Source organism: Fukomys damarensis, unplaced genomic scaffold (genome assembly GCF_012274545.1).
Source record: "Fukomys damarensis isolate Sample0158 unplaced genomic scaffold, DMR_v1.0_HiC HiC_scaffold_16, whole genome shotgun sequence".
Classification (NCBI taxonomy): domain Eukaryota; kingdom Metazoa; phylum Chordata; class Mammalia; order Rodentia; family Bathyergidae; genus Fukomys; species Fukomys damarensis.
The window spans coordinates 29,320,341-29,342,293 of NW_022900928.1; the positions used below are offsets into that span (position 1 = coordinate 29,320,341).

The window sequence follows — 21,953 nt, forward strand, 5'->3', positions numbered from 1 at the left end:
CCCCAGCTTCCTGGGGTGGGTTTCCTCTTGCAGCTGTCTTAGGAGGTCTGACCACAAGGCCTGGCTACACTCTGTGCCTGTGTGTGTGTCCTGATGGAATAAAGACCCTGCCAGCTGGGCTTATGTTTCAAGATGTCTGCCCTTGCCCTTGCCCAAGAGATCTTATAGGGAAACTGGGGGCCAGGGTGTGGGGGAACAAGTGGGGCAGGAATATCAGTGGGAAACTGCCTGCCTGGAAACCAGAGAGTCCTCCCACCAGCCCCAGGATCTGCCCAGTTCACTTGAGGAGGCCAGAAATTGCAGGGCAGTCTGGGGATCGTTCAGCATTTATTTCATACAGCTGTTTAAAAGCTTGTTTAAAATATAGATCATTATATATATACATTTATATATAAAATACATAAAGAGGAACTGAGGTAAACCACCCCAAAGAAAAAGCTAGGTTTTATAAATATTTCTGTAGTTCCCACACCCCAAAGGAAAAAAAGAAAAAAAAAAACAAAATCAAAAAACATTTACAACTCAAGCTAGTGGTTCCATGTGGTGGGCCGAGGGCCCTGCAGAGCATTCCTGAAGGCCGGTGTCTCGGCCCTGAAAGGTCAAGTCCGTATAGTCGCGTAATCCTTGCCCCTGGCTTCTTGGACCAGCCTGGAAGGCCGCGCCTGGGCACTCCAGGGCCTGAGCTGCTAGGTTATTTTTAATCTTGTCGGTTTCCTTTGATGTCCGGCTCTCCTTCCAGAGTGACCAGGCTTTCTGTCCCCAGTAGCTTCCAAGGGGCAAACTTCTAGCTGCCTGCCACACATGCCTGGCATCAGGTATTTGCAAAGAAAGGTCCAGGAGGTGTCTGCTGGCCCCACCAAGGGTCCTCACCAGGGTCCGTGCCCGTGTGCTGGAGGTCGCACCCTCACTTGCAGACATAGCGCTCCACTGTGCGCTCACACCTGCGGCAGGTGACGTAGCAGCACCAATGGTATTTGCAGTGGCACCGCTCCACCACACGGTCCGTGTAGGGGTTGTAGCCACGCCCGCAGCACATGAGGTCACAGCTGTCACTGCCGTTGGAGGTCTTGTTGCACTGCCTGGAGGGTGGGGAACGGAGGACAGAGTGCTCAAACCCCACTCCCAGTACTGGGACTCCTAGCCCCGCAACTGACAGCCTTTAGGAAGCTTGAGCTCAGGAATTTTAAGTAACCCTCTTCCCTAAGGGTACTTCTGCCTTCTTCCTGTTTCAAATAAGCTGTTAACAAAATGCTTCGGCTCTTGTGTTTCTGGAGGTGTCTTGTTTCCATTTCCTCTAAATACTGGAAGGCCCATTCAAACCTGTCTAATCATCCTGCCTTCCTGTTTAATCTTTACTTATACTGTAACAGATGTGAGGTTTACTTTTAGAATCCCAGGAAAAATTCTTAACACTAAAGATGGCACTGAACTCAAAGCAAAGTTAGCTTGGGCACTGGTGGCGGGAGGAGGGGCCCTGCCTGCCAGGGGTTGTGTGCGTCCTTTCAGGGTTTTATCTCCTTGGAGGTACGCGGGGTCCTTGGGTAGGTGGCGTCACTTTGCCATTCCCTGATGAAATAGGCTCAGCTAAGGATAGAGGCCACTCAAACTCTCACTGATCCCTGGCAAGGAGGCTTGCATTGCACCGGCATCAAAGCCACTGTGTGCCTTCCTCCTCTAAGCCACACAGAACACATGGCTGACAGCAGGAATCTGGGGAGAGCAGAGAGGGACAAAAGGGTCCCCACAGCCAGCTGCGTGGACAGAGGCATCCTAGAATGTCTGAAATGGACAAGCCTTAGAGATGACTGAATCCAATCTCCCTCTTTATTGACTAGGAAACTAAGGCAGAGAATGGAGATAGGACTCGTCCAAGATCACACAGGCTAACCACAGGATTTGTGAACGCTCAGGAAGGCTTCCTGGAAGAGGAGGGGTCATCTAGGCCAGGCCACATATGAGCAGATGTCTAAAGGCAGAAAAGGGGAAGGGTGTTGGGGTGGAAGGAAGGCTAAGGGACTGGTGTGAGAACTGGGAGAGAGTGGAGGCAGGAAGAGGCTGGATGCAGGCCAGCCTGAGCAGGGAGGGGCCTTGGGGTGAGGGAAGAGGAACCCTTGGAGAGAGTCAGCAGGACTGTAAGCAAGAGGTGCGTCAGGAAGAACACAACGCCCTAGAGCCAGACAGACCTGGGTTCCAACCAGAGTATATAGCTCTGCTTTATACTGGCTGTGTGACTTAAGCTACTTTTCTGGACTTTGTTTAGTCATTCAATGCCATGAGTCCATCCTGTAGGTGACCACACCACCCCCAGTGGCAGGAAGAGGGCTGAGTGCCTTTTTCTTCGCTTGATCCTTGGCATGCAATATCTGAAACCTGGCCTCCCGCATCAGAGCCAGACTAGGCTTGGGTGGTACCTGGGATGGGAGTTGGGGACTATAGGGCCATGGGCTGGGCCAGGCTACTGGGATGCCTAGGAAGTAAGGGGATGGGCCAGAGAGGGCGGGAGGATAGTTTCCAGGAGCCTCTAGGAGAGACATGACAAAGAGGGCTGGGGATTATGAGGCCTCAGTTTCCCCAGGGAGGGACCAGTCTCTGGAGTGATGCCACTTGTGCCCGTGGCTGAGCTGTTAACCAGACCCACTCACCTCCAAACCACTGCACACCCAATCCCTAACCGAGTCAGCCACACTTCCCTCCTCCAGGAAGCCTTCCTGGATGTCCAGGCTGGGTCAGTGCCTTCTAGGCTGCCCTCATCCCTGGGGCTCCTTCCCTTCGTCACAGCTTGAGCACTTGAGGTCTCTCTCCACCTCCACTCTGCCGCTGCCACCCAGATCTCGCTCCTTCCTGTCTCCCTGGCCTGACCCTTTCCATCTTTACTCTGTCCAACCCCCTCAATCTGGCCTCCAGATGGGAGCTAGGCCTCCTCACAGAGCCTGCTGCCCTGGCTGTGAGGGTGGAGCCCCCAAACCTACCCTCCCCTTCTGGAGACAGAAACGTGGGCTGTGGAGGAAGCAGATGCTGGCTGGGCACCAACTATGTGCCAGACTTGTTCGCGGACACCCGCTCTCCATTCAATATCCCTCTAGCCCCGCCGCACACCACCCCTGTGGAATGCTATTAGGGGCTCCTTAATAAAAGAGTTCCCCTGGCCAGCACCTCTGGGAAACACAGGCTTAATCAGATCTTTACTGCGGCTTCCTCTGGGCCTACATAGGAGGGCACGTCCTGTGCTTGGTACATGGCATCCCAGTCACTTCTGACCATGCAGCTCTCTGTTCTAACGGCTCAGTACTGGCTTCCTCCAGAAGATGCTCCCCTGTCCCACTCAGCACACAGTAGGTCTGCAGCCCCCACCGCCCCCAGCTCCTTCTGTCCTGGGTTGGGAGGAGGCCATCTGTGGGGATGCCAGCCCTGGCTCTGAAACTGGGGGCCAAGGCAGCCCCTGGGAGGACACATGAAGACCCGGGAACTGGGAGGAGCACTTGCACATGTCAGGGTACATGAGTGCAAATTTCTCTACAGAAGGCAGATCCTGCTCTCCTTTGCCTCTGCAGACTTCCTGGATGATCGTGGTATGGTTGCTATCTCCTCTTTCCTCTTTTTCTCAGTTCCTCTTTTGTCCACAGGCAGACTGTAGGACATTTATCCTTCATCTGTTCATTTGACAAACATTTGCTGAGCGCCTATTTTCTGTTGGTTGGGCACCCTCCTCTTCTGTCTCCTGATAGAGTCACTGCCTCTCCCCATGGAGGGGAAGTGGGGCAGGGGCACCTACAGCTTTCATCCCTGGGACCCCTGGTAGGGTGAGTTGCACTCCCAGGACTTCTGCAGGGGTCCTCCTGGGGCCACCCCGCTCCACTTAGCTCCACTGAGCTGGGGCACAGTGTCTCTTGGAGGTGTGCAGGACCTTACCTGTCTTGTGTCCCATGGGATCCCACCTTCTCGTTCTTCATGCAGAAGTCAGGTGAGCTCTGCAGATAAACAAGTTCTGAGTCCTTTACAGGCCGGATATCCAGGTCCTTGGGCACCAGGTGCTTGCGGGTGCCCATGGGTCGGTGCACAACCTTGGTGGCTGAGAGGTAGCGGGTCTTGAGGTCAGCAGCCACATCCCGGAGCTCTGGCAACCCCTTCCAGCAGGTGCGGATGGAGCAGGAGCCTGACACTCCATGGCACTTACACTTCACTTCCAGAGAGGCACGCAGAGCCTGCAGACAGTTGGGGTGTCGGGTGGGGTGGCCAGAGCCCACTCCCCCACCTGTCCCAGGACCCTGGGGCCCCACTGCCTGGCTGGGGGTGTGCTCTCAGCAAGTCTTTGCCCACTTGAGCTTCAAGGCATCAAGCGTTCAGCTCAAAAGCTGGGAGGTTGCGTAGGGTGTAGCTGAGAGGGGCAGGGAGAGAGTGGCATTTGCAAGGATAATGGAAGCCCTTGTCAAGCACCTTCTGTGTACCAAACGCTCTACACATAATAGGGGTTCGTCATCACCGCAGCCCTTCCAGGAGGTATCGCTATTATCCCATCTTGAAAAGAAGTGAAAGCTCAGACAGGTTAAGTTTCATGTCCAGTGTTACTTAGCTAGAAATCTGTGGAGTTGGGAATTGAAGTTAGGCCTGAGGGTGATTTCAAAAGCTGTGGCTTTTGATCGTCTAAACCCTTTTTTCCCCACAAAACTGGAGTTAACTAGCTGGATGCGGTGGTGCACGCATGTCATCTCAGCACTTGGGAGGTTGAGGCAAGAGGATTGTGCGTTCAAGGCCAGCTTGGGCTACATTGAGACCCTGTCTCAAAATAAAACAAAGACAAAAACAACTTGAGCTCACTAAGGACTTGTTGAAAAGTGGGGAGAAAAGAAGGGAATGAGGGAAAGGAGTTGGGGAGGAGTGGGAGGAAAGCAGGAAAGAAGAGGCAGAGTGAGTGTTTGGGGGCTCCTCCTCCTGTTGTTCCCCAGTTGGCTTTGCCCCTGCACTGCTACAGCACCTGCAAGGCAGCCCTTTTGCAAGCACCTCACCACTCAGGGCCGCTGTCTTCTTTGGTGTAATGTGAGCAAATCACCCCTGCCTTGTGGAGCGTGGTAAGGATGACAGGACATACATGAAAGGTGTGGTAAAGCTAAGTCAGTACTGGTTCTGAAAAATCAATCTACCAGCTATGATGGAGGGGGGAGGTGTGGGCCCAGGAACTTGAGTAGACCCTAGCCTTAGCTTTAAAAATGATTCAGTCCCACCACCTTCCCCGGGCCTCAGTTTCCCCATTTGTGCCTGAGGCGCAAGAGTTAGATGCCTTCTGAGGGACTTTCCATCTAATCTTTTAAACTCCTTTTTTTGCAGAGGACTCACCGCTCTTGTCCAGGTCTACCCTGTCAGCCCTCCTGCCTGCCCTATACAGAGAGCTGCGAAGGTCCTGGGTCATCGGAGCCCACTTTCTGCATGGACAAACTGAGGCAGAGTGGGCCTGGATTTGCCTCAAACTACTCAGTGAGTTAGTAAGGGACCTAGTTAAAGTCCTGGGCTCCTTGCCCCTCATCAGTAGCAGAGAGTGGGGACCGAAGGCGTCCATTTGGATGTAAGAGCTGGAATTTGCTAAGCAAGGCCCGTGGGAGGCACAGGACTGAGTGAACAAGACTACAGGCACTGGCCACTGGCTGTCACCTGGGAAGGGAAAGTCAGGCTCAGTTCCTGGGTGTAAGATGGGGAGTGGCCTGGAGCTCCTGAGGCCACTGTGTGCCAGAGCTAAATGGCTGCATGTGTGATCTTGCTGACTCTTCACATGGCCCTGCTGGGGACAGCAAGGCTTCCACAGAGTGTCAGGGAATAGGCAGGGTACACCTGAGGCTGACCTTGTCTCTGCACATGGGAGTGGGCAGTCCGTGCTCCTGGCTGCCAGAGGCTCAGGGCTCTGGCTGGCCAGGGCAGTGGGGCTGGCTGGAGGCTCCTGCTGGGTCTCCATGGGTGGGAGGAAGGCAGAGCAGGGAGGGAGGAGGCCCGAGTCCCTGGCCAGACTCTGTGATGGACCCACCGTGCAATTTGGTCTGTTTCCCAGACTGTCCCATGGCCTGGACATCCTAGAAGCCTCACCCAAGGGAGACCAAAAGAGAAGATGAGGACAAGGGGCCTCTGGATGTGGGGTCCCACAGACCTTGACTCCACTGTGCCCTCTGTCCTTGGCTGGGCCACCTAAGCTTTCTGCCTCCCTGGTGCCTCTGTCAAACGGGGCCAATGGTCCATGAGATGCTGCCTGTACCCAACACTGTGCCCTCCTGTGCCTTCCCCATCTGTAAACAGGGGACAACAGTACCTGCTCGGACTTGTTCCTGGACCACGGGTGAGAAAATTCAAGTGCCTAGCACAGTGTCTGCACGACGAAGGGGCATGAAGTTTGTTTTAATTTTCAGAAACTGAAACAAACATCTGTCCACTCACCTCTGCCCTCCCTCACCCTGTTCATGAGGCGAGGAGTAACGGTAGATGGGGCAACTGGTTTTTGGAGGCTAGGCTGGGTTTGCAGGGACTCCCCTCTAAACCCAAGGAGAAGATTCCTTAGTAGGCTCCACTGCCCACAGACCTCTCCATGCGCTGGAGGAAGGGCTGAGGAACACGTCAGAGGGGACTGAACACCCAATCCCCATTTTATAATGGGAACAACTGAGGCCAGAGAGGAGGCGACTTGCCCAACATCACCTGGTGAATTCAGAGCCAGAGCCAAGGCCAGAACTCAGACGTCCTGTCTCCTAGTTTGGTGGTGCTTCTGCCCCAACAATCAAATCCTGGGGGAGCCCCTGGGGGAAGAAGGGCCAAGCAAGCCCCAAGCGCTGGAGAGGGCAGAGCTGAGGGAGGTTGCAGATGATGGGGGCCCACCCCCACCCCTCCATCAGGGACCCTGCCAGCCCTTTTCTAGCCAATGGCACAAGCACACCATCTGGGGTGGATGGGGTGGGTGGTTACCTGTCTCCCCACTTCACTGTTGTGTAGACGCATCAGTTTATTGGCTTGGGATCCTGTTTTTTTCACCTTCATAGGAGCATCGGAAAACTTGGCCCCCATGAGGAGCCCGTAGCTGAGGTTGTCCGCACATCCTCCCCAGCGGTTCCCGGGCCCAGGTGGCTCACCTGGCACAGGGCCGCAGGAGCAGCCGGGCAGGTCGCCAGAGGTGCAGGCCCGGGCGATGGAGTGGCTGATGGTGGCAGCCGACAGCGCATACACGAAGGCTGACTCCCGGGTCCCTGCGGGGCCAGAGGTCGTGGTCAGACGGGTGGGCTGATCCAAGGATAGGACCTGGCACAGGTCTGAGGGTCCTCTTCCCCACCCACCGCGGGCTCAGGGTGGTACAGGAGGGGGACTGCACTGGGGCCATTATTCTGTCAGCTCGTCTCCCCTGCTTCTCCCACAAGTACCTCCGCTAACCAGCACACTCACTCCCAGCCCCACACCCACAGGTACACACTCATACACTCCTGCGCACACTCACAGCACTCTGCTTTGGCCTCTGCTTGCCCCACACTAGTGTGTGCGACTGCTCTACAGAAGTGAAGACTCGAGCCCTGAGGGGGCAGGTGAGTGTGCAGAGGGCCTGCTCTGCGTTCAACTGTGCTCCCCAAAAGATATTTCCAAGTCCTGACTTGGGGTACCGGTGAGCACGACTCTATTTAGAAATAAGATCTTTGCAGCTGCTGTGGAGCGAAGATGAGGTCATCCTGAATCCAAGGGACGCAGAGCCAGCGGCCAGCACCTTAGAAGAGGGAAGTCTGGACACAGACACACAAGGAAGGAGACTGCCTGGAGATGACACCTTTCTCTAAGACTCCGCCGCCCCACAGCCCCTGCATACTTTGGAAGAAGGGCTTGAGAAACACAGCAGGAGGGAACTGTCGTGATGACCCAGGCAGGGAATGAGGCGCTGCGGCTGCAAGTCAGGTGACACAAGGGCTGCTAGGAGCAGGGGAGGAAGGAGGGAGCCCTGCGCCACTTTGACTGCAGACTTCCAGCCTCCAGGACGGTAGGACAGTACATTTCGGTGGCTTGAAGCCAGCCAGTTTGTGGTACACTGGGACAGCAGCCCCAGGAAACTAACAGGGAGCCAACGTGCCTCACTGGGGCTGTCCTGGCCCTGTGGCTGGGCCCGGTTCCATTTCTTAACTAAAAGTTGCTTCCCCTCCTGGAGCCTCAGTTTCTTTAGCTGTAGAATATGAGATAATACCTACCTCGCGAGCTCACCCAGGCCTTCAATGAATTCAGGAAGGAAGGGAGCTTTGCCCTGTGCTGTACAGACATTAGCTGTCACTGTTCAGGATCCATGAGAGAAGTCATTACCATGTAGGGGACAGCTGAGAACCATCAGGGCGTTTCTGCCTGTCAAAGCCTCTCTACTGTTCCAGGGTCCCGGCCCCCATCCCCTGAGTACGCCTCACAGCTGTTCGGTCGCTAGCCACTGTGTGAATGAGGGGCACCTGTCTGCCAATGGGTGGGCTCTGTCTGCACGTTCTCCTCCAGGTGAGCCATGACCTCAGGCGTGCTGCAGGCCTCCTGGGTCCTTCACTCGTGCGTGAGCTGGGGCTCAGGTTTCCCTGAGCTGATATATTCACTCTTCCATGCTTCTGCCTTCACTAATTCACGCCTGAACACCCGCATCTATGAATGACGCATCCGCCTGCACAGCTATCCAGCCACGCCTGCCTGCATCCATCTGTGCTTCCGTCCTCCTCTTCACTCATCCATCCACAGGCTCGTGAGTCCACCTATCCATCCATGAATCCATCCACCTATCCAAACACACAAATGTGTGCCGGAATTCCTCCACCCACACTCACACGGGTTGAGCAGCCCCACTGCCCCCTACCTCTCTCCAGGTCAAGCAGGTAGTTGGGGGCGAGCTCAATGGAGGAGCAGTTCCAGCGCATGTCGGCGAAGGCCCTGCGGCAGGCCTTCATGACCTCGCGGGCAGCGTGCACAATGGTGTGCATGAGCTCCAGGTTGCTGCGGCACAGCTGCACCTGCGCCGATACCAGGCCCTCCAGCTGCTTGCAGTGCTGTGTCTGGTTGAGTGCCAGGGCCGCTGGCGTCTTGGACAGTGCCCTGCACACCGCCAAAAACAAGCAATGGAAGAAAGACCGGGCAATGAGCTGCCATGGTGCCTCTACCACCCACCTGGCCCTGGCTTTCCCCTCAATGAACTCTGGAGCCTTTCTTGGAACAGCCAGGGTGCCAGGAAGGAAAGCACCACCTGGCAGAGCAATGGTTCTCCCTCCAGCCCCTGTGTGACCTTGGGCACATCACTGTCCCTCTCTGGGCTATAACCATAACACAGGTTTACAACCCCCATCCCGCCTAGGCTATATGGTTGCACCAACAACAAACAGTTTTGCAGTTTACAAAGTACTCTCATCTATCACAGCTGCAAAGTATTACTCTATTCAACATTTATCCAGCACTGAGCAGCTATGTGCTCGCAACTAAGTTAACTGCTTGATTATTATCATAATAATGATGCGTTCTATTAACTGAGCCCTTAGTATATGCACAACATGACTGAGGAGATTTCCATCAGTTGCATTACTAAACCCAGCTGCTATGTTGTAAAGTCCCCATCCACGCAAAGAACTGCCATTGAAAGATTGAAGGGCACTCACTTTTGTGATGATCAAAACTTGGAAATATTTGTTTCTAATTGAGATTTTGCTGTTAACTTGCTGTGTGACCTTAGATAATTCACTGTTCCCCTGGCCTCAGTGTCTGTACCTGATTTCCCAGGAAGGGATCCAGTGAGACAAGGAGTTTCCTATCACCATGCCTTCACCCAAACTCTTCCTTGTGCCCCTCCCCCTGCTCTTGCACTGAAATAAAGAAGTGAACTTCGTCTACCTGTGGGAGAAATGTTTACTAAGCGCTGGCTCTTCCCAGGCTCCTTTGGTAATGAACATGGTCTAAATCCTCCAGGACCCCCTAGACTCATGGCTGGATCACACTACCAATGGCTAGAAGCCATGGACCCAGCTGTTCTGGCTCCTGGCCTGGTCCAGGAAAGGTACAAGCTTTGGGCACCAGGACTGTGACCTGGGTAAATTACCCAACTTCTCTGAGCCTCATAATTCTCATCCATTAACAGTGATCATTTCTACTTCAAAAGGTTATGGAGAGACTTAGATAAGATAATGTATTCATAGCATTTGGACTATTCAGATACCAGCTTATGCCAGGTGATTTTTGGATCCAAGGAAGTGAACAGACCTGGGTTCTAGCACAGGCTCTGCCCTCTGTGTGCTATGCAATCTTGGGCAAATTGCTGCTTCTCTCTGAGCATCTACTACAAAGTAAATCAGAAAATACGTACACATCACTCAGTGCATTCACTTACCTCCTCCTACCTCTCATAACCCTCAAGTATACAAATCTAACTGGCCCAGGAAGTGGGCAGGGGGCGGGCAGGCCTGGCCTGGTGTCTGTGTTTGGGGCACTGTAACAGCCTGTCTGAGCCTGATTGTGGGTGGCCTGGGCAGACTCCCCTCACTGTGCCTGGCCCTCCCATCCCCACCCTCCAAGGCATAAGCAGGGATGCGCTGGGTGTGTCTGGACGTCACAGAGTGGCCTCAGACACGGCTTCCTGACCTCACCTTCTAGGGAGCCTGCCCTGACTGGGTGGGCTTTGACCACACAGAAGCAAATGTTATCACCTCTGCTGGGTCCCGGTGTTTAGCGGCTTCCCACCTCTCCCCAGCAAGTGTCTATGGGCCATGCCCCACACGTGCACAGCACTTCTCAGCGCTCAGAGCCTCTTACTTCACGCCTCAGGGGTGGCCTGGATGAGGTGATCATAAATGAGGATGCTGAGGTGGAGCCTGGGGCAGCACTTGCCCAGCAGCCCTGCCAGCCCAAGCTTCCCTCCCCAGCAGGCTGTCAGTGCCACCCTGGGCTATACACAGGGGCCTGCCCTGAGCCCACTCTGCCCTTTGCCTTTGCCAGCTTCCTCCCCTCCACATAGCCAGTTTTCTTGGTTTTAAATGGGAAAGATTCCATGAGCACTAGCAAATCAAACCTCCAGCCCCACAGTGGACATGCAGTGGGCACTCAAGCCACACAGCTGCCTTCCGGGGCTTTCACCTTGGCTCCTGCTCTAGCCAGGAAGCAGGCTGATGGGGCAAAGCTTTTCCTGCAGAGCGCAGGGCAGGCAGTGTCTGAAGGCTGGGTGCTGTGGCTCTTGGGGATGGGAGTTCTGAGGTGCTGGTATCGACTCCCACTGGCTGGGGATCCTGAGGGTACACTGGAGCCCCTGTGGGTCTCAGCTCCCATCTGAAGGCAGCAGGCAGCAGCTGCCCTGTGAGCCATGTAGGCACCTCCCAGATGAGGCTCTGACCCTCTAGGAGGACTGACGGATGGAGGTGAGGATGTGTGGGAAGTTGTTCTGCAGATACCTGGAGGTGAGGCTGAGGGAGCTGCTGGATGGGACAGGCTTGCTAGCCTGGCTGGAGGGGAGCAGCCAGTCCCCTGTGTGGGGGAGGCCCACCCACAGGAGCCCCAGGCGAAGCAGTGGACTCCACTGCCCAGGAGGGCCCGGTCATCTGGTAATTAGTGGTAATGACCGTTTCTAACTAAATCCCCCTTGGGGAGGTAATCAAGGATTAAGGCGGCAGGCGAGGGAGTCACTGGTGTGGACATCTCTCCAGCTTGCCTCACGCCAGCAGAACCCTAATTGGAAACATTCTGGTTTATCTAGGGGAGGGGGCATGGGGGAGCGGGTGGAAGAAAGGACAGGAGGGAACAGAGAGTTCACAGGCAAGGCTGTGCCAGGGGCTCTGCATAGGCAGCCAAAAGATGGCTTCTCTGGGGCTGGAACCACTCAGCCACTCACTTTCCACGCGGCCTTGGCAAGTCACCGACCTTTGCCCAGGCTCAGTTTCCCCTCCATAACAATCAGTGCCCATGACTAATGTGAGGCTCTCACTGCGAGGATGTTTTACGGTACTACAAGGTGGACAATCCTCCCTGTCTCTTCTGCTCCACCAGCCCATCTCCATGCCTCCCCAGGGGGTCTTCCCTCCCTGAGGCCTCTGCAGGGCCACATATCTCCTGCCAGGCTACTGCAGTCTCCTCACTTTCCAGACCTGCCAGTAACCCTGCCCCCAGGCAGTTCTCGGGCCCCTGGTCCAGGTAAGGCCACCTTCAGCTTGGGCCTCTTTCCCCAGCCCACCCCTCACAGCATCTCTCTCCCGTGGGCACGGGCAAGATGAGCTCTCAGCCAAAGACCTGGCGGCCAGGCTTCAAGTGCCAGGGCACTGAAGTGTTTCATTCTGCAGTCTAGCTGCTCAGTGTGCCCAGTACCCACCCTAGCCACTAACTGGTACGTCCTTGGCAGAGCTGGACTCCCAAGGCCTTGGAAGGGCTCCTACCAGCATACCCAGAATTAGCCTGGCAGCCCCTGATTCTCCTGCAGAGAGAGATGTGATGTCAACAGTCAGGTACAGGGTAGGCCCTGACATCAACAGCCACACTTCCAGGATGAGGAGGAGCCTGGGGAGGGCTGCGGGCTGGCCGGGGCAGGGGCATAAATCAGGAAGCCTGGTGCTTCTGCCTGTGTGGGCCACACTGACCTGGTGTAGGAGAGCAATGAAGTCCGAGGAGACCCTGCTCCCCAAACCAGACACTTGCTCCCCACCTACTTACTGCTCTTTGGGCTGTCCTGGGTCACACCTTGTCCTGGCACCCTGGAAGCAGGGAGGACAGAAGAACCAGGGATCCAGCAAACTCAGCCCTGCTGTAGGCTTCCCTGAGGTCATCTTGGGGAGCCCTGTCCTCTACTGCAAGTCATGATTCTTTAGTGAGGCCCTACGTCTAGGAACCAGGGCTCAGAGCTGTCCCCTTTTCCCCCGCCACTCCAGGCTCCGGGAGAAGCCCCCTGGGCTGCACAGCCTGAGTCCTGTCCCCTCAGGCATCTGTCCCAGGGCTTCAGAGCCAATAGGAAGGTGGCCAGCTCCTTTCCTACACTGTGTAGATGGGGAGACTGAGGCTGGTGAAGGACCTGGAGCCTTCAGATCCCATCCTACCTAGAAGGCACTGCCAAGACCTCAGGGGAGGAGCTCCAGCAGGGGCTCTGGCTCCCATCGGGCGCTTCACTCCACTTTGCAGCAGTGGTGTCCCTTCTAAACTCTCCTGGGACTTCCTGAGAGGCCCCACCCCTTTGTGAGTGGTAGGTGTGGGCCTGCCCAGGGTGGGAGGAGTCTTCCTGGGCCTCCCAGCCAACCTGGGCCTGACCTCCAGGGGCTGGGACCACCCTCTGCCGCTCTCCACCCGCAGCAGCCTGGGAGGTGGGCGACCCAGACCCAGACCCAGATCCCTCCCACATTTCTGGTCTGGAGTTTCCTAGCACCTGGCTTGGAAAGAAAGGTATGGGAAGGGTTTGGGATTTTTGTGGGCAGGTGCTCCCCTGGGCAGGCAGGTCCTCACCTCACTCCTACCCCTATCCCACCTGCTCAGCTGTTCCAGGTGCCCATCAGGTGGGCCTCCCAGGTCACTGGGCCACATCTGGCTTCAGTCCCTATGCTGACTGTCCCTTTAGCACAGATAATTCTCCAGGATGGGTTCCCACCCTCCCATCCCCAATGTCCAACTGGGCCGGGGCTTCCTGTGACCAACAGGCCATAGCTAGACTGCCCAACTTGAATCCTGCCTCTATTACCCACTGGCTGTGACAACCTGTTGGTTACAGACATGCTCATGCCTCTGTTTCCTCTTCCATATGAGTCAGACATGCTAGGAAGATTTAAGTGAAACCATACACATCAGGCATTTAGCACTGTGCCTAGCAGGCAGCAAGCCTGTGTGTGTGTGTGTGTGTGTGTGTGTGTGTGTGTGTGTGTGGTGTGCGCCTATCTATGTCTGCATGCATGTGTTTCTGTGCACATGCACACATAAGTTTGTCTGTTTGTTTGTTCTGTACTGGGAATCAAACTCAGGACCTTGCTCACAAGGCAGGCAGTGGCACCACTGAGCTAAGACCCCAGCTCACATGCTTATTCTTAAACTCCACTCCTTCTCCCACTTCTCTTCTACCTTCAGCTCCAGCAAGAGCTTAGTCATTATCAAGAGATTTGGCCTCTTGGAGTCCGTCAGTCTGGATTCTGACAATCCTACAATCACCAGGCATCAGCTTTGAGACCTTGAGGGAATTGCTTAATGTCTCTGTATTTCAATTCCCCCACTTATAAAGTAGTAATGTTAAAACTATCACCTATCACTTAAGAGTAGTACATTAAATGACAGCTCTCAGAGCCATGTCTGGGCACTTACTAGCAGGTGCTTGTGGCTCCTGGCCTCTCCAAGCTCCCCCAAAGTATGGTCCTGCCTCCACCATCCTCCCACCTGGGATGCCCACGTTCATGCCATCTCTGCCCATCACAACCCTCTCAGTCCCCCCAAGCCAGCCGCAGTCACCTCCCTTGGGTGGAAGGGGCTGCACTTTCTCTGGGCTCCCACGCTTTCTCTTCCAGGACACAGACCACTCTCTGACACCTTGTATTTTCAGGAGAGGCTGAGTGTCCTTGTCTGTCACAGCCAGCCTGTGTGGTGTTGGGCTCAGCCAGCAACTGACCTGGCACATGCCAGCTTGGGGACTGCTACAAGTCACACTTCAGTACCCCCACTGCAGGGCAGGGATGACAGAATCTCCATGACTCTATGGGCACCCAATGTCACCAAGCCCAGTTCCCGGCCTCTGACACTCCTTGTGCCTTTCTGCAAATCCTTTCCAAAAGGGGGTGGTGGGTGAGGGGTGCTTCCCTCACAGACCCCAAGTTCTGCTAGCAGGAAGCACACTGGGTGCTCAGCAGGAGGAGGAAGGTGGTTACTTATCACAAAGCTCATGAGGGACAGCTAGGAGGATCCCATGCCACAGACCACCAGGCCAGGATTCTCCTTGCAAATAGGAAGTGCAAGAAAATGGGGTTCCGCTCTTGAGTCATCAATTGAGTCATCAATTAATTGATAACTCTGCCCAGAAGGGGCAGAGCTAGTGACCTTGAGAATGTTTGCTGGTGGCCCAGTCACTATCACCCAGTCTTTCAGCTAATCCACAAAGCCTCCTAAGGCCCCTCTCCAGCCCCTATAATCGGTTGCCTGCTGTTTTATCTGCTTACTCCCTGCCCTGCACTAGCTCCAGTCCTGTCTGTCTTGGACTTCCCCACCCGGGGCCCTCTTCCCTAATGCCCCCCACTAGCTCCCTCCAACTCCATAGGGGCCAGGGCAAACCCTGGAAAATCTCTCCAGAGTCCCAGTGTGTGACCTCCCTCCTTGGTTGTCTTCTACCTCTGGGCCCCCACACGGAGGCACTGGTCTCTCCTGGGCACTTGGACATTTGTGAAGTTATTTACAGCCGGGGCTTATCTGTCCCAGTCCAGGGCGGCTCCTCCAGGATGGCTGGGTGTCACTCCTACGTCCTGCACAGCCAGGACAGCGGGCGCCCCTACGGAGAGGAGGCTCTCTCACCACCTCCCAAGGATGGCTGTACCTACAGGAACGAGTGACAGCTGAGGGTGTCTCTCAGGAGCCTATTCGGGGGGGGGGGTCCGGAGGAACCTGGAGACTGCCCTCCTTCGACAGAGGCTCTCAGAAGCAAAGGGACATTTCCCCAAGGTCACCCAGGTGCAGGGGTCAAGACCTCCAGCTAGGGAGAGGGAGGCTGTGCTGAACGCTCCTGAGCTGCCCCTCTGCGCCCAGAGCAGACCCTCCTGACCGCGCCCCTGTCTTTTTAGAGCTGCCCTGCGAAGGTCCGCGGCTCCTCCTGTCCTGGAGGCAACAATTCCCTTGCCCAATTCTCAAGCCCCTGGGAGGTAAGGACAGCATTTTACACAGGAGGAAACCAACCAAGGCTTACTTTCCCAATCCCCAAGTCGACTTGGGATCTCGGGGCTGGGCACGCTCGCCCAACCCACGAGGACCCCTTAACGCCTTCCACTGCGCCCAGCCGCCCGCCCCGACCCGTCGGTGGATGCAGGGTCCCCACTTACAGCCACTTGATGCCATAGCACACGCCGGTCTGGAGCGCCAGGGCGAAGAGCAGCGCCTCGCAGACCTGCGGCCGCGCCCTCATCGTCGCGCGGCGGGTGCCCTCGGGGTCGCACCCTGCAGGAGCAGCTCCGAAGTCCCGCCGCCTGCACGGCCACCGCCGCTCCTGCGCGCACGAAGCCTGCAGTCGGGGAGAGCGGGGCGGCGCGTTAAGGCGGCGCGCAGGCGGGCCGGAGGCGTTTTATTCAAATTACAAAGGAGGGGTCGCCCCTGGAGGCCGAAAGGCGCGCGCCCCTCCCGCCCGCGTCGTCGGACCCGCAGGGTCTGGCTCGAATTAGGCACAGCAGAGGGGGAAATCCGGACAGACACAGGGACACCAACTGACGGCCAGAAAGGAGATGAGCAAGGGATCTGGCCCTTGGCCTGGAATCTGGGTATTTATTCCCGCTATATTATTAGCTATTATGGCCTTAGTAATTCTGCTAACCCGCCAGGCCTCAGTTTACCCCTTCTGTAAAATGGGGGAATTTGGACACAATTCACTTTTTTTTTCTTTTTTTTTTTTTGTACCGGGATCGAACTCAGGACCTTTCAAGGCAGGCGCGGCACCACTGAACTAAAACCCTAGCCCCTGTAATTCAGCTTTTATAAAGAACGTTCTCCTAACATTCCACCTTTGTCTCTCCTAGCAGTCTTAGGACAGGTACTATCTCTGTCATTCTACACTGAGGAAACCAAGGTCCACAGATGTGAAATGGGTTGTTCAGCTCAATAGGCACAGACCCGATTTGGGGTTCTGCTCTCACGTCTGCCATTATCCAGACAGGACATGGGTACTTCTTTTGCGATTAGCTTTTCAGTCTGGGAAGGGGAGGATGAGAAACAGGGATAGTGGGTTTGTAGGTGTTGCTGCGGCCGCCAGGCGGCGCCCCAGGGCCTCGGAGGAGCCGCTACCGCTCCGGTCGCAGCCCGCAGAGCTGCCTTCTGCGGCTTTTCCCCCCCTCTTCATTCTCACCTCATTAACTCCCTTCCCAGCTTCTCCCAAATTTACCAACACCTGGCCTTAGCCCCTCTCCTTTCTGGAGGTGCAGAGACAAAGGGATTCCTTTCTAACGGGTTTGCAGTTGGAAAAAGGAGGTGCCCGACCTCGAGGGGATGGAGGCGGGTACTGGAGCGGGAAAAGGAGGTCCTCAGCAGACTGTCTAAGCTTTGACAAGCCCGCAACCATCCCAGCCTCAGTTTCCCCTTCTATGAAAACAACGCACTGGACTTCACGCGTTTCCTGATGTCTTTCCAGTCCCTCAGTCCTGAGTCCCCGATCTCCCTTCGCCTGTTTCCACTATTACGTATACCTGTGTAGTATTGCGCATGTGTGCCCTACACACACAACTCCAACATTTAGGGGGCCTTCTGTCATAACTCAGAGGAAGGCAAGAAGAAACGCCCAAACGACTTTTCCCTCTCCTCCCCATTGTCCCCCTGCGAAGCGCCCAACACAGAGGCGCTCAGTACAAACTTGAATCCTGGCGGGGGTCTCAGTGGGGTTCTCCGTGTAGCTCAGCCCCTGCTCCCACCAAGCCTGTCTCCAAACCTTTGTCCCACGAGTCCTGGAAGTTTACCGCACTCCTCAGAATGAGACAAATATCTGTTGGCTGGTTAGGAGATGGCAACTCCAGTCACTGCCCCCTCCACTGTGCTCCCCACAAGTCGCCGAGCGTTCCTGGGTGGGGAGGAGGCAGGCGCTGCCGGCAGAAGGCTCGCAGACTTAGAGCAGGGAACAGTGTCCAGCTCGACTCTCGAAGAGAGAGGAGTGGCCGCTCGGGTGGCCCAGAAAACGAAGACCCAGGCCTCCAGACACTCCTTGCCCCGTCGGAGCAGCCCCAGCGGTGCCCGGCTTCTCCCTCCTCCGCCCCAGATCGCCGCTGGGGGAGGCGGCTCTTGGCTTAGGCCTGTGGCCCTGTCGGATTATTCCTGTCCCTTGTAAGAACGTCCAGGTCAGCCAAGCGGGCCGCCGGGTCACCCTCAACTGGGCCCCGCCGGTCAGCGCGCACTCGCCTCCCGGAGCCCCTGGCCCGCCAGGGGGCGCTAAGGTGTGATCAGCAGCAGCCTCTCGCACTGTGGGACTTCAGGCAAGACTTCTCTTCCTGCGCCGGGCGTACCAGTCTGGGCATGAGATGCGGTGTGCAGTGTGTGTCCTCTCAGTCCTGGTCATTCTATAGGACATCCACTTGCCTGAACTGCCCGACCCCTGGCTGCAGGCCCTGTGCGGAGCCTCCCCGAGCCAGGCGCACAGCGGCCCGTGGAACAGCTCAGCGTCCATGGAAGGACAGAGACCCCTTCCGACTCCACCGGGGAATAGGTCCAAGTCACCCCGCTTGTAGCAGGGGGTTAAAGGGGCCTCCCTAGGCCGTGCACAAGCTGGACAGCTCGAGCGCAGCAGCGCCAGCGCCGCGCTGTCAACAGGTGGTCCTAAGACGGGTTATGGAGGTTTCTAGAGCCCTGCCGCTCAGTCAACCTCCTCTCCGAGCCCAGCCAGGGGAGACTTGCAAAGCCTTAGTTACCCTGATGCCCCAGTGCTGGGCCGGGACCGGGTGCCCCGCGGGGAAGCAGGGTCCTAGCCTCGCATAAGGCCTGCGCCCGCGAGTGCAGAAGCCTCTCGGGCAGCGCAGCCCTCAAAGCAGACCCGGCGATCCAGGGGCGCTGAGCTTCAGGGTTACCTGCGAGGCGGAGCGAGGCCTGACCAGCAATCTTGCTGTGACCACAGCCTCGAGTATTTCAGATTTATCTGCTTGGCTGGGGACGCCGCTCCAGGTCGCCGCGGAGACCGGGCGTTTTGGAAATGGTTAGGGAGGGTAGGGAACTCCAGAAGCCTCCCTCCACTTCATTGGAGCTCGAATCTGAACTCCCAAGGACCGTGCAGGACACGGGGCACCTCAGAGCGGAGGGAGTGGAGGTGCGGGGCAACGGCGCGAGCTCAGCCAGATGGTCCGGGCGGCTCCAGATGTGCTGCGGGATCAAGTACAGGACTCTCCCACCCCAAACCCCAGCCTGGAGCTCAGGTCTGTAAACAAACTCGATTCTCCCTTACCCTCGTTGCCTTTGGGAGCCATTCAAAAAACAAGGCGTCTGCTCCCCACCTCCCAGTTTGGTAGGAGCTGCCGAAGTTCCTGCCTTTACCACCCTCTCTGGCCTCGCCACACACACCCTCGGCCTGGGGATCCAAGTCCCCCACCCCCGGGATGGCTCGGGCATGACCTCATCTGCGCGCCGGCTGGGAGGGAGGGGGTCCGAGGCCCGCGGTGGGGAACAGGGCCAGGAGAGCTCGGAGAGGGCCGCAGGCATCGCGCAACCCACCCCACTCCGCGTCCTCTCCAGTCCGCATCCCCAGGCCCACGAGGTTTCACTCGGAGAGTGGGATTCCTCGGAGTGCCGCCGTGGAGGGGCTTGAAGGACTTGTTTGCTTCCTCGGGTCCCCTAGTGGATGGAGGCGGGTGCTCGAGAAGCGCCTTCACCCTCGGCCTCGGCGCTCCGTGCCTAGCGGGTCTCTGCTGAGCGTAAGTCGTGACCACTGCTCACCTCTCGGGGCGTTCTCTGGTCGCGCCCTGCGTGCTCCTCTGTTCCGGTCAGTCCCAGGAGCGGAAAGCGCGGTCCCCAGCGCCCCGGGGCACACTTGGGCTAGCTGCGACGGCGCCCTCTGGTAGAAGCGGCTGGACAAGGACGGCGGGACTGTGGCGCGAACTCTGGCTGCTCTCGGCTCTGCTCAGCTCATCCCCGGCCTGCGCTTGCCTGCTCGGCGCCTCTCTCCCTCTTGCCGGCTGGATCTGCGCTGCAAGACTCCCACCTGCTTTATAAGGCGCGCCCGGCCGCTTTGATCCGCCCACGTCAGCGTGCCGGAACCCCACCGGGTGGCTACGCGCGAGCTGGGGGCGGGGGAGGGTCCCTGCGGGCGCCTCGGACCCACAGCGCCGGTCCGCCACTCCAGAAGACTTCACACCCTGTTGAGGTACAGAGGCGGACTTGCTCTCTTGCCACAGCTGGTGTTTACCGAGCGCGCCTGCTGCATACCTGCTGCGTGCCAGAGGCGCACAGGGCCCACGTAAGGCCGGGCTCAAATCCTCGAAGCAACTGGGCGAGGAATCTCAACCTGCCAGAGGGAAGTCGAACTTGGATCTCAGTCTGGGGCCCTCGCATCTCTAGGCGTTCGTCTTTCAGCTTGCTTCTTACAGGTGCCAGAGGTCATGAGACCTGTGCTCCTATCCTGGGTCCTGGTGCTTTATGGCGCCATCTCTCTTGGCCTCTGGTTCCAGTTCTGAGTCAAATCAAGGATCCTATCCTCCCTGCGGAGAAACGAGGCGCTGTAAACCTTAGCGCCAAGTTTGGCCGGTGTCCTAGTGCAGGAGTGACTGCTGGGGCTGGGCCACAGCTTTCCCCAACCAGATCTGCAGCAAACCCCAAGTCAGGTCGCCCCCATTTCTCTCCGTCCACCAGGTGCTATGGTTTCATAAGCTTCTGTCTTCCCCTCCCCTGGAAACTCCAATGTCAGAATGTTCTTGAGCATAATCTAGCTCATTAGCAGAGAAGGAATGGAAACAGTGAGAAAGGGCTTGTTTGGGGGTCCCAAAGAGTGCCAGGTATTTTCTCCCTTTCCCTGAGATGAAAATGAAGTGGCACTGCCCCCAGCCTGATCACAGGTACCTCCACATACAACACATAATGCTCACATCCCAGCCCCCACTACCACTACCACACAGGGACAGCCAGTCCCCCTTGCACATACAGCTGGGACATATTGCCACCAGTGGTCACAAACACACTACTCAGGAGGTCCTTGGACACATCATACACCCACACATAGCTGGGAAATGGCCATGCGCATTCATTAGGTTGAGGCTGAACACAGACTGCCCCCAATCACTTCACGCACAAATAAGTTTCCATACACGGTGAGAACACATAGAGTTCCCAAGCCTGCCGCAACAACTGCACATATATCCTGCACACAGTCACAGCACTGTGAACACACCCTGGGACATCCCCACCTCTCAGCCCAGAGCACTGGGATCAGACTATAAAAGTGATGGCAATGGGACTTCGGGTGGGGCATTTAAGAAATGAGGGGAGAGCAAAGCTGTTCCAATGAAGAGGCTGGGGTCAAGGACCTCCAGGAGCTCAGATGTGTCCCTGTTTCCCCTGCCCCACCATCACCACACCAGAGCAATTCTAGGTGGCTTCTGTCTGATTAGGATGCACTCTTTCTGCTCCTTTGAGAAGCTAGTTCAGTGGCCCCCAAACATTTGCATAAGCAGTGCTTGTGCCAGAAATCTTCTGGTTCCTAGCTAGAGCAGTACCAAAGCAATCTGGAATCATAATATGCATTTTGGGTTCTACAGTAGACTTTGCCCAATTTTATTTGTAGCTATGTGTGATCTTGAGCAAGTTGCTTAAATTCTCTAAGACTTAGTTTTCTCACTCATAAGATGAGAAACTATAATACAATCCCCCCAAATCTTCTACATTATCCCCAATCAAGATTAGGGTCTTCATTTCACAGATGTGAAGGCTGAAGCTCAAAAATAGGTCCTGACAAGGGCTGGAGCTGATACTCGAACCCAGATCTCTCAGCTCCGGATCTACTATAGCTGTGGCCTGCAGTGAACAGGTCAGAGGTATGAACTTCCCATTGTCTCATCAGAGTTGAGGGAGGCTAGGAGACAGTCCCAACTCTCTGAAGCCCAGCCCTGATGGCTCTTCCTCCAGCTACCCAGCTCTGTCCTATGGATGAAGATCTGGGCTTAGCTGGGCTGGAAATCCCCTGCCAGGGAAGGTAGGTATCAGGGAGGACTTCTAGCTTGGATTGAAAGTCAAGGAGGCCAGGGATTTAGTTTAGTGGTTCTGTTGCCTGCCTGACAAGTGCAAGATCCAGAGTTCAATCTCCAGCACAGGAAAAAACAAACAACAACAACAACAACAAA

At 56.3% G+C, this 21,953-nt stretch overlaps 1 protein-coding gene across 3 annotated transcripts; it reads right to left on the bottom strand.

Annotated features, from left to right (window-relative positions):
• Positions 1 to 408: 408 nt before the first annotated feature.
• On the bottom strand, positions 409 to 19,875 carry Wnt11 (Wnt family member 11). 3 transcript variants are annotated; one of them, XM_010612318.2, is made up of 6 exons: positions 19,558 to 19,875; positions 15,984 to 16,162; positions 8,828 to 9,063; positions 6,937 to 7,214; positions 3,910 to 4,202; positions 409 to 1,079 (listed from the first exon to the last, which is right to left on the bottom strand). In XM_010612318.2, exons 2-6 carry the CDS (start codon positions 16,064 to 16,066, stop codon positions 905 to 907), a joined length of 1,065 nt encoding a protein of 354 aa, XP_010610620.1. In that variant the 5' UTR covers positions 16,067 to 16,162; positions 19,558 to 19,875; the 3' UTR covers positions 409 to 904. The 3 variants fall into 3 exon arrangements, with proteins under 3 accessions (XP_010610620.1, XP_019061771.1, XP_010610768.1); XM_019206226.2 differs by having other exon boundaries at positions 17,573 to 19,875; XM_010612466.2 differs by lacking the exons at positions 15,984 to 16,162; positions 19,558 to 19,875 and having other exon boundaries at positions 410 to 1,079; positions 7,101 to 7,214; positions 8,828 to 8,896.
• Positions 19,876 to 21,953: the final 2,078 nt, after the last annotated feature.